This window comes from Pleurodeles waltl, chromosome 5 (assembly GCF_031143425.1).
Source record: "Pleurodeles waltl isolate 20211129_DDA chromosome 5, aPleWal1.hap1.20221129, whole genome shotgun sequence".
Classification (NCBI taxonomy): domain Eukaryota; kingdom Metazoa; phylum Chordata; class Amphibia; order Caudata; family Salamandridae; genus Pleurodeles; species Pleurodeles waltl.
Genome location: NC_090444.1, coordinates 1,647,523,274 through 1,647,535,578, shown reverse-complemented (window position 1 = coordinate 1,647,535,578; position 12,305 = coordinate 1,647,523,274). Strand labels below are relative to the sequence as shown.

At 41.6% G+C, this 12,305-nt stretch overlaps 1 protein-coding gene across 2 annotated transcripts in view; it reads left to right on the top strand.

Moving 5' to 3' along the window:
- Positions 1–12,305, top strand: part of SMC6 (structural maintenance of chromosomes 6) — a 610,138-nt gene that overhangs the window by 350,126 nt on the left and 247,707 nt on the right. For both annotated transcript variants that reach the window (XM_069235972.1, XM_069235971.1), the window contains exon 21: positions 5,776–5,913. In XM_069235972.1, coding sequence (XP_069092073.1) covers positions 5,776–5,913 — 138 coding nt within the window. The remainder of the gene's footprint in view (positions 1–5,775; positions 5,914–12,305) is intronic.

Here is a 12,305-nt window from a genome sequence, read left to right as displayed (position 1 = left end):
TTTCTCGGTAAGGTGCCATGTCTTATAGGACAAGCACATGTAATTTCAAGTTTGTTTGCAGCCTCTCGTTGCCCCAGTGTCAAAATGCGGCCATATAGGTTCATTAATAAATAATTGGAGAAAAAAGCAGATTCCTACTGCAGACTTTAGAACTAATTAGCTCCTGCTGAGTGCCCATGTAAAGCTTTGTGGGCATGACAAATGGTTTTTGAGGTTCATTCTTTTTTTTTTTTTGTAAGCCCCTCGAGAGATTCTTAGTGCTCATGGGTTGTTGTAATGTTTAGACCATGGTTCTGGGTTTGTTAAAGATTTTCAAGCGGGAAGTAGTTTTGAATTTGGGAGTACTGTGTAGAAACATAGCAGTAATCCTGGCTGGTTATTTCACAGACAAGACCAGGGTAGTTCTATGTCACCTTAGGCTACTCCTGGCTTTTTAACCAGCTACACCGTGAATCCTTAAAATGGACACAAGTCTCAAAATGCAAAAGGCAGTTGACTAAAAACGTGATTGGCTAAAACCCTCAACATAGGACATGGTGCCACTTGTCAGCACCCCAGTATCGGTCACTAAGTGAATTTTGGTCACAGGTTTAACTTCAACTGCTCTGGCTCGGTCTGTCATCCTTTATCATTCTGAGATTAATGAATGAGAGCCATTTACTTCTTCAGTAATATTTGTGCTGTATTGTTCTATAAATTGAACAAAAACTCTGATCGCCAGCTCTATGCAATGAACCCAGTTGATAATTAATAATGCACCGACATTATTGTTGAAAAAGAGTTGGTCTCTGATTCGCCATACTCGGCCAAATTTGTGTTTATGTATATGCACATGTATGTGCAACACAGTGGCTGGCAACGGAGTGTATTTATGATTCAGACGCACTTTACATGGAAAATGCATTGTTTGATATGCCTGTAACTTTTGACTACACAGACGGATCTACACCAAAGTTTACAGTTGCTTGAAGTAGTTATTATGCGGCCTGCATATCCATCAGGGGAACAAAAGTTAACAAGAGGAAAAAAATGCGTTTTCCCTTTTGAGTTCGCAGAGGAAATTTTACTCATGCCTACAAGCACAATCGGTGAATGGATTTACACCAAACCTGAATATGAAAGTAGAAATTTACCTGCAAAGCATGCTTTCGTTGGTTTGGGGCTAAACCCATTCTTTAGTTTCTGAGATACGTGATTTAAAAAGGTTTGGTGGGCTTGTAAGGGTTTATACGTCTGTTCATCTCTGCTGCTTAAAATCGTGATTCACTGATTCGTGACTCCTGAAAATCGCTTATGAATTTTTTTGCCAAATTAGATTTGCTGAAGAAGGGCTGTGTGGAGTTTTTTTACTGCCACCTTGAAAATCGCAAATTCATCCTGATCTGCAACAGTGTTTGCTCTGTGGAAAAATTCCATAGCAATGAGTGACACCATATAAGTGACACCATACAAGGTGTTCCCATCCTTAGGGGGAATGCTTGTGATTGAACCAATGTACCACTCAAGTAGCATTCCAGAAACAAATGTTGGCTTTGGTACACTTTAAAAAAGCCCTGAGAAAACAAATGCTAAAGTGAAGTTATGCTTAACTTTGGTTATAGCACCTAATACAGTTTTAAAATAAACCACATAAATTCACAGAAAAAATACAGTGTCAGTGTGGTTATGAATTTGAAATAAAAAGACAACTGAAATATGCAAATTATAGTTACGACCACAATTAACTCGCTCAACATTCACACAAACTGTAACTCGCACACCAAATGTTTTGCCTTTGACCTCATAATATCTATGATCACAGTGTAATTGAATAATACCACATATTGAAAGCAGAAATATGCCATTTATGGTTGTCTCCTTAATAGTGTTAGGGGGTATGTAATCTCAACTGTAAAATTATTTACTGAATTTGATATTGCATCTCTCACATCACAAATCAGGTAATCAGCATTACATATGTTGTGTGAGTTATGGTTTGCTTTTCTGTTGTGCAATTTATCAATTGCTGATGTTCTTTTCCATGAGTTAAGTGAAATCTTATTCGAACTTGACACAATTGCTTTAGTTTATAAGGGCAGTTCTGAACACTCACCATCGACAGGTTTTTCTGTTTCTAGAACTTTTGGCCTGAATTCAAGAGAATGTGCCCCTGTTTGCTTCTGTGCCCGGTCAGAGTTCCAGGTGATTTTATAACTTCTCTGTTAAACAGCTTCTTGTGTCTTAATTATTTTTCTTAATGCGTGATTTCCAGCAGGCATTGTGCAGTCATAGGAGCCAAAGCTATCGTAGGCTAAAGGATACAATTTATTAATTATTTCTTTAGAGTACGCCTCTAGAACAGGCATAGTTACTAGAGCACTGGAGCGCTTTGCATGCAACAAAGTGCCTTATGACCGGTAATGGAAGAGAGTGAGCTGTTAAAAATGGGGAGAAGTCTGAATAAGTGTGTTTTAAAATAGTTTCGGAACGCATGGTCACTATTAAGCCTGATGTAGTCTAGGATAGAGTTCCATAGCCTCAGAACTAAGCAAGAGAGGGCATGGTTTATCTGTTTTTTGGGATTTCCAGTCTTAGAAGGGTTTTGCCTCTTGCTCTACATTGTCAGCTAGGAATGTGGAGTTTGTTCTTAAGGGAAAGTGGTAGCCTGCGGTGTATTTATGAATTATGCAGGCCAACTTGAAATCCACTTTCCATTGGGAGCCAATATAGTCACCTTAGCAGGGGGAAATGTAATTAACAGAGTTGCTACATGTGTGGGCAGAGAAGCTATTGTAGTCTTTTTGAACCTTGAGTCCATTCTTTGGTGGAGGATTCCAGTGAATATTTTCTAGGAACAGTTGATTTCTTTGATTTGGTCATGCATGAGCATAGCAGCAAACTCATCCATATCAGGGTGGGATGCCATTTCAGCAGCTTGACTTTCAACACTGTGTGGCCTCAGTGAGAGATCAAGCTACACATTTGTTAACAGGAACATTGCCTTTCTGTAATTCAACCTGAAGTGACTTTGGATGTGATTGGTATGGAAATTCATTTGGTGTTGCTCAGGAATGCGGAGGGGACTATCTAGAAGTTTAATAGTAGTAAGGATAAAGATGATCCTTGAGGTAAGCCTCCAAAATACTAATCACTAACCATGTGGATGATTCAACTGACTTTGTTGTGATTTTTTGACTCCTGTTGGTGAAAAATGGTTTGATCTTTAGCCAAGCTCCTATGAATATGCCTACTCTTACAGCCCTGTTAGGCGGCTACCTGTTTCATAGGTAGCAAAGTGGTTCAGCACTTTAATAGCTATTTTCTTATGTTTGTCCATGGATAGAAAATGCTCTTTCCTGTTGTTGGTAGAGGTGTTTTCACTGCCAGACACGAACTATGATCAGTGATCTGGAGGGGATGCTTTAGTATCACATGGTTCTAAAGCCGTCTTGTCTCCCTTTCACTGATTTTGCTGGCACATATGTCATTGGAGATGGGCGGGTAGTTTGTCAGCATCGTCAGTCATGCAGATCTTTATTTGGCATTAATGTTTATAAAAGGGCCATAAACAACTCTAGAAAGTAGTGTGGTGTTTATCATGTTGGTTGAAGATATCCTTAGAGATTGAAAAAATTGTTTGAAGTATGTGACAGAGACGGAGTCTATGGGTGAGGTGGTGATGTGAAAACATATTTTCTGATAGATTCTCCTAACTGCATTTGTGTATTCCCCATGGCATTAAACTGGATCTGGAAACTTTAAAGCAGTACTCCTGCACGCCGGCAGGTGGCGTCATGTGGTTCTGCACCAACATTGTCCCACTCTGGGAGTGTCGAGCAGAGCCGCCTATAATCACCATCCATGCGCGCTAACATCATTTCTTTCTTTTTTTTTCCTATGTTTGTGGTTCTTAGGACAACACCCAGGGCAACAAAGACAACTTGAACTCAGTCCCCTGCCCCGCCAACATCTGCAGCAGTAAAACCTCTTTAGTGTGCCTTTGACGATACACAATCATCCTATCCAAAGAAGGATCCAATATTTCCTCAAGGAGTGGCAGGCTATCACTTCAGATAGGAGGGAAAATCCAAATTGTCCATCGGGGCTACTTCCTCTCATTTATTTCTACCCTGCTGCACCTTCCACCACCATTAGCACAGCTGACAGAGGACCATCTGCCCATTTTGCAGCAGGGTGTGCAGGCCATTTGAACCAAAGTGTCTACAGGGAATGTTTTGACTTTGTTAATGGAAACTAGGTGTTACTGCTACCTCATTATGTCACAGAAGGACGGAGGATTTCATCTTATTTTGGATCTTTGCCCTCTTAATGCCTTAAACTGCGAAGGGACAAAGTCAAGCGCTCATGCTAGCACAGGTCCTGTCTGCCCAAGACCCTGGAGACTGGATAGTGGCTTTTGAACTGCACCACACTTATTTCTGTATCCCTGTCCAGCAAGCCCACAGGTGCTTCTTGTGGGTCACAGTAGGCCAGGAGCATTTTCAATTCACACTGCTCCCCTTTGGCCTCACCTGTGCTTTTTCAGTGTTAAAGTGATGGCGGTTGTTTCAGCATACCTGCGAAGGACAAGTAACCCATTTTTCCCTACCTCGATGACTATCTGCTGAAGGTGGGTTCACCCATGCAGTCCGCAACCACCAGTCGATGGTGAACCTCCTCTAATGTTGTAGGGGTCCACTGTCAATGTGTTGAAGTCCCACCTGACTCCTTCACAGATGCTCCTGTTTCATTTGAACTATTCTGGATATGGTACAGTTCCACGCCTTTACCCCAGAGCAGAGTGTCTGTGACATTCAGGCTATGTTCTTGTTTTTTAGCCTCCTGCATCCTGCTGGCCAACCATACCAGACGGCATATGCAGGCTCTGCAGTGAGACCCAAAATCCCAGTGGGCACAGCATGAGAGGAATCTGGTGGATTATATCCAGATTTCTTAGGAGACTGCAAAAGATCGGCACTAGTGGCCTCTGGACAGTGATTGGTTCTATGACAGTCCCCTCTCCTTACCCCACTGAGAGCTGACAGAGGTCACAAACGCATCACTCCTAGGTTGGGGAGGTCATCTGGGAGAGATGGAGATCAGAGTCCTCTGGTCTCCAGCGGAGACTTGACTCCATGTCGGTTTGTTGAAGTTGAAGGTGATTTGCTTGGCTTTGAAAGCCTTCTTGCCAGCCACAAGAGGATGGCTGGTGCATGTGCTCACAAACACCACCACCATCATTTGGTACTGTAACTAGCTGCGCATGACTGAGTCTTGTGCCCTGTGAGAGGAGGTTTTGGCCTCTAATATATTGAACGACCGATGAATTTCTTTAGTGATACACTTCCTGTCAGGATATCTAAATGCCAGGATGCACAAACTCAGCTGCCAGTGTTTAGCAGATCACGAATGGCAGTTGCCTCAGAAATTGGCGCAGGGTGTCTTTCAGCAGTGATGGCAACCTTGGCTTGATCTTCTTCTGCAGAGAAAACGCGATGGCAGCAGTTTTGCACATGGGAGTTTCCAAGGCTTTTTATCTATCTCTCTCTCTCTCTCTCTCTCTCTCTCTCTCTCTCTCTCTCTCTCTCTCTCTCTCTCTCTCTCTCTCTCTCTCTCTCTCTCTCATCTGATTAGAGATGTTTGTTGGTAGACAAAACATTCAGAGCCTTTACTGCATAATTAAGGACACCTAGAGTCATCCATTTGTGATTTGTTTGTGATTCTTTATTTTCTTTCATGTGAATAATGGCCTTGTTTTTAAATTAAAATCTCATATTAAAATATTTTACCATATAGGATGAACTTGATAAAGTGGACCGGGAAGTTGATAACTGTAAACGCCATAAAAAGCATTATGAAGAAAAGCAGAAAGAACACTTAGATGGTATAAAGAAGCGAAAGGAAGAACTTGCCATTAAGGAAAAACAATTGCAGGTATTTAGGGATAAATTATGCCTTTTCTGAGACCTGGTTGCTTTTATGTCTTTTTGTCAGAATTTATACTGTGGTGAAATGTTACAGAAAACAGTATTTGAATCCCATTTCCATGTGTTTAACAAATAAAATATCCATGTTTCTACCAAAAACGCTCTGATTCCTATGTCGGGCAATACTTGAGGGAGGAATATGTGACAAGAAGTTATTTTCAAGCAAATGAGAATAGTCTTTGGCCCTTATAAGCACATCTATTCAGTGGATTGTATGAGAATACAGTTACCTGCTAAATGGAAGAATGATAGCAGAATCCAACGTGCTGAGCTTAGCATTATAAATTAAATGTGCAACTCATAAAGATTGCACCACTTTGAAATTAAAAAGCTTAATCAGTGGTTAGTCCACTTGACCACCATGTTATCTGTCTAGTGGTCGGACATGTATTTACTTTCAAGGTTGAAGATGTGATGTAAAACAGAGATCTTAAACGCTTTCTTGATATTATAGTTGATAGCTGTAGGAATTTGCATGAACCTTGACGAAATGTGACTTGTATATGTATTCCATGCTAGTTGTGTTTGTTCAGTCCAACCATTTATTCAGTTACTTATCTATTCCAGAAAGCTTCCACTACAATGCTCCCACATACTGCTAGGTGGGGTGGTCCATGTTGAGCAATACTGCCTCAGAAGTGATTGAGCAGATCTGCAGGAAAAATCTGCAGTGCTAGGGAATGGTGTGTCCTACTGATTTCAAACCATGCTGTGGCTGTAGGAAACAGATGTCAGTCATAGCACTATGTGGGTCTCTGGTGTCTGGCTATTGGCACGATTTGAAGTTGTGCAACAGGTGCACCCTCATGCACCCTAAAGTGATCCAGAGAAGCAAACCTGTAGGGTGTTGAACGCAAAAGAAATGGTGGGCGTTGGGTTAGTCCTGCTTCTGCTCCCTCTCAGGGTCAAGGGTGCAGACTTCCTGCCATTCTTGATGTGGCTGCAGCAAGAGGTCAGTTCTCATGTTTGAAGTCTTAAGGCAAATCAAAATGCAAATGTCAACACAAGAAAGTGAATCAGGACTCACCCCATCCCGCCACTCTCTATCTAAAGAGATGGCGCAAGGGCATAACGATATCACTCGATTCCGGTCCAGATATGCCGAGCCAATTTCTCAGTTATTTCCGGTGTGCCGTGAATTTCTTGGGCCACAAGCTACACTGCAGCAGATGAAATCCTTTAAGGGGGACCTTGTTGCAGATATTTGGCACGTCTCAGTCTCCCTCTGGTGCTCCTTTGTGATGCAAAGGAGACCTCAGTCAGGTTATTGCCTGTGAATATTATCCTCAGAGCCGTGTGACTCCCTTGGACCATATGGGCTCTGTTCTGACTCCGGTGTAGGCTACCACCTCAGGTCTACGACCTCCATCGGTCCTTTACTTGTTGACACCAGTACTGACAGTGCTGGAGTCAGAGAAGGATCTAATACTAGTCTGACCCCAGACCAATTTCTGCATGAACATGCTCTGTCATGCAACAAAAATATTAAACTATAAGCAGTCACCATATAGCCATAGCCTAATCCTATGCTTCTACTAAAACAGATGTGCCGTGCCATCAGAGGCACCATTATCTTTATAGCTCCAATTCTGACCAAAGCTTGCCACTACCCATAGATGATGAAGATGATGATAATGAGGATGAGAATATTTACATCTTATTACAATGATAATTTTTACATGGACTTGCAAGAGTTCAGTTGGCTTGATACCTCCCTTGATACAGGGTTGAACTCGCCATTTGGACCGCCAACAGAAGAGAGTGCATCATTTACATTGCTAATTAGAATAGCAGTTGAGGTATGGGACCTACAACTGCCATCTTTTGAGGTTAAGACTAATGTCATTATTGAAATTGTATGTCCTTAACCCAGCCACATCTAAACCCTTGCTGCTGTTCAGTGAATCCTACACTGGCAACTTAATAGGCACCTTCTCAAAGTCCTGTTCTTGCCCATCCCTGCATAGGCAGGTGGCCTGACATCACAATGTGCCACCCGGCGTCCCTGATTTCCTTACCAAACAGCCTACTCCAGAGAGTCTGGTTGTTCAGGATTGAACCAGCAAGGTGAATCCCAATTAATTACGTACTATTTCCCCAAATAGGCTGTTTAAGAGGATTGAGGTGTTCATAAATAAATGTTCCCTTTGGCTAGTTTGTTTGTTGGTCTGATATACACTAGCCTTGTGAAACAAGACCAGAAAGATCTTGCTGATGATCCCAGAAGTCCCCAGGGCTTCATTGGCTCAAACCATTCAGGGTGGTCAAGATGCAGCAAAATAAGTGATTTGTACTCACCGTAATAATAGTGATTGACTGAGAAAGGTGGTTGGCGCCAGTGTGGTGTGCTGCATCGTGGATATGCTCCACAGGCTTCTCAGGATATGTACAGGCCTCTCTGATGGATGTGCCTTTCAGTGGCTCATTCCTGTTTGGCGAAAAAGCTGATTCTGCCTTTGAACATTTCAAAGAATATAGGGCTGCACAATGCTCTCTGGGTATGTGATGAGTGCCAAACAGTTTCCTCACAAGATTAGGACATTTTGAGGCTAATTTAGGGGGCTGGCATGTAGCCAGCATCAGTCCTCCCCAGCCTCTGCTATAATCACCCCAGTCCTTTCTAGGCCGGGGATGTGGATATGGCAGGCATCGTGCAGGCCAACAAGGACACCAGTCCTCCCAGGCCCCTCTACATACCGCTTGCCAATAGTGGCGCTAAACCAACCTGTGGTTGGCAGGCTCCAGCACTTTCTCAGAGGGTGACGATCCATCTTGCTCGACATATAGGTTGATCAGATTACTCAGCATGGCTATGCCTTTCCTTTTGCTCAGTAGAATCTTCCTCCCACATCAGAGCTGTTCTCAGAGGAACACTTTTCCATTCTTTTGTGAGGGGTCAGAGTCGTACTTTTCAAAGGAGCCATCAAAAGGGTTATGGACTGAATGCTCATGTTGACCCAGATTCTGTCTCCAGTGTACCCTGGTGAGTACATGGTCTGGTGTTCTTGGACCTATAGGACAAATATTTGTATAAACCCATCCTGCCGTTTGGAAGACAGTACCTGATATTCAAGGTAGGCTAGGAGCAGTTTCAATTTCCAGTGCTCCTCTTTAGCCTCACCAGTCCCCCTCTGGTGTTCGTCAGAGTGAGGGAGGTGGTCAGCGCCCTCCTTCAGAGGTCGAGGATATCAGTTTTGCCCTATCTCAGCGATGGCTCTTGAAGACTGGCTCACCACAGCCACTCTTGGACCACCTCCAGACAACGGTGATCCTCCTGACATCGTTGAGGTTTACAATCAGTGAGCTGAAATCACACCAGACTTTTCTGCAGGGCTTCCTTTCATTTAAGCAGTTCTTGATATGGTACAGTTCAGGGCCTTCCCTCTGTTGCAATGAGTCCTGGACATTCAGGCTATGATCCTGGTGTTTCCATCTCAGTCCTTGTTTTCTGTGAGAGCAGCTCTCAGGCATCTTAGTATGTTAGCCTCCTGCATCCTTACTGCTGACTGCGCAGGTGACACAAGCAGACTCTGCAAGGGTGATTCTCTTTTACCCTGACTAGAGTGAGGGTCCTTGCTTGAACAGGGGGTAACCTGACTGTCAACCAAAGACCCCATTTCTAACAGCACCCATCAACAACATCCTCCTCAACTTGGACCAAATCATCTACTGCAGTCCCAGCAATCATACAATAGAGAACAGTACTTCTGTTTCTTTTTTTTTTTTTTTTTAGCCCTTTGGCAGTTCTGCCAGGTTGTTCAAATTAACATGATTACTGGTAGATACTGTTCAGCAAAATATGAGTGTATGGTCATTCTTGTTAGGTAGATTCTCCAGTCAATCTTGTTGATGATTATTATATTTATCAAATAAGTTCTTAGTGGAATAATGTTTTAAATATGGTAGCCAACATGTGTTTCACCCCCGGGTTGGATGGTTAGAGCTTTTTCAAGGCTTCTTAAAATAAAGCAGCACAAAATTAGACATACGAAAATCGAACAATAAGGGAATTAATAATCATTCCCATTTTGGAAACAAATGTAAAATAAACAATGACACAATTCACAGTGAGCAAATGGGAAGGCACATAACTATATTTAAGTAAAAATATACAAAAAATACATTGTAGTAAATAAAAGGAAGGAAAAGGAAGAATAAAACAGGAGAAAAAACTAATAGGAAACAAAAGAGAAATAAAAACTTACTGTTATTGATGCTTTGTCCAAATGTATGGTATTAGCATACATTTTAATTGCCATATTTGCATAGTATATCTCTGTTTCGAAGTTAAAATAGCTAGTAATTATTATAGAGATTCGATGTGTGCTGTATGTATCAGTGTCTTATGTGGAAGTCAAATTACCCTTATAGTGTAAAAGGGAAACTACACCTTCTGATGTGTACAAGTGAAATCATGCAACCCCCTCATGTGAGGCCAAAATGTGAGTGCAAATGGGGACGAGGGAATAATATACCAAAATGTTTTGAGTATACCGTCTGGTAATTTGAATATTTGAATGAATAGAATCCGTGAAAAATAAAATAAAGTAAATGATAAAGAAATCTAATTGTGAAAGCAGAATTGTTAGGGAAGTGCATAATTCATTTGGATGTTACCATATAGGTAAGGGACACTATTAAGAAAGAAAGAAAAGCACAAGGGGAAGGTTAACTACAAAATCAAGTCAAAGTTGCCTAGGCACCGACACAAAAAAAATAAAAATAGGCAAGTATTGTCATGGCAAGTTGTAAGATGGCATACATACCTGTTTATGTTTGTAAAACAGAAGGTCTCTAAGGTCAGAAGAAGCACCCGCTTCTGTATCAGTCCTGTTAACCCCCACAAAAAATTCGGAGATTAAATAGCATGGCGTCTGAAAGACTTTAAGGAGGACATATGACTCCATAAGCGAAACGCAGCAGCCATCTTTAAATATAAGTTGCTATAGAAGAGATCATGTTTTTTGCAAGATAACGAAAAATACATTCTAACGCATTGTTACTAAAATTAGGTTATTTCAATGGGAGTAGGATAAAGAACATTGATTACAGTAGATACATTGATAAGCCCATAAAAATGGTTTGGGGTAAGGCACCGAGGCTCCTGAGAGTGGTTAATGAGATTATTTGGTCTCCTAAGAAAAACCCAGTGGTCATTTTAAGAATATGTGGTTTTTGAAGAGAGCATAATAATTAAAAGAAAACAAAAACTATGTTCAGTCACATTATTTGTACAATGTATTTATTTTAGTGGGGGTGTTGATTGGAAATATTAATAAAAGTGGAGATTTTTTGTTTAGGTTTGGTAGCCTACATAATGACGTGTACAGGAACCACAGCATAGCTTATAATTAACTCTGAAAAAATGTAATGTAAATTAGATAAAGCAAAATAATCCCCAGGATATGGGCATGAAATTATGATCGGAACGTAATGAGCAAGGTCAAGTAACCATAATGAACCTGTGTGTTAGGTTAAACATATAGCGTTAGGTGCACGCTGGAGAGATATTATCATCTGGTAGAGGAACACGGTGGTGATCTATAAAAGTCCAAAATATACAGAAGGTAATACAAAAAGATAAAATCAGTGAGCCGGTCTTGGTGCAAGACTAAATTGAAATTGAATGTCTGGTAGAGACTTCTGGCTGCAGATTTCTTACCTTTGAATTCTCCCAAGGCATCAGAATGGATCAGGTACCCCTGCATGCCGGTAGGTGGTGTCGATCAACTCCCCGTCCGTCGTCTGTATTGTCCGTGCCAGCAGGTGGTATTGATCGGCTCTCTGTCAGTCATCCTCGATGGAAGTGACGTTTCGGCACCTATATAGGCACCACCCAGGCACGCTGCCCTCGGTTATTTTCTTGCTGCGTCAGCCAGCACTGATCCAAGAGCTACCCGTCAGTCAGTTTTTCACTGGACTTTTTCGACTTTTTGTTGACCGTGTTTGAGGTTTTACCTCCTGGTGTATTGAGGAAAGAGTATGAAGTCCAGACTTTGCATTTGCTGATACCACTCTGTCAAAGGCGTTTCCAGGAAGAAATTCGCAATTTACTTTAGTGTTCATCTTTTTTTCCCAATCTTTTAGTTTTTTCCAAATTTCTAATCTGAACTGTAAGAGCCTTGTGTTAAGTCCCCCAGACCAACTGTGTTAGAAATTTAAAAGGTTTTACTAGATAGTTCCGTCTCTAAAAACTGTTTAGAATCTTTTTGTAGTTTCCTAAAAAGGTCCCAACTACTTTAAACATGGCTGATACAGAGGAGAGAGTCCAGAAACTCAAGCTGACTCCTTACCTGCAAATCACTATGCAGCAGAGGAATCTCTGTAAGGCCAACAAAA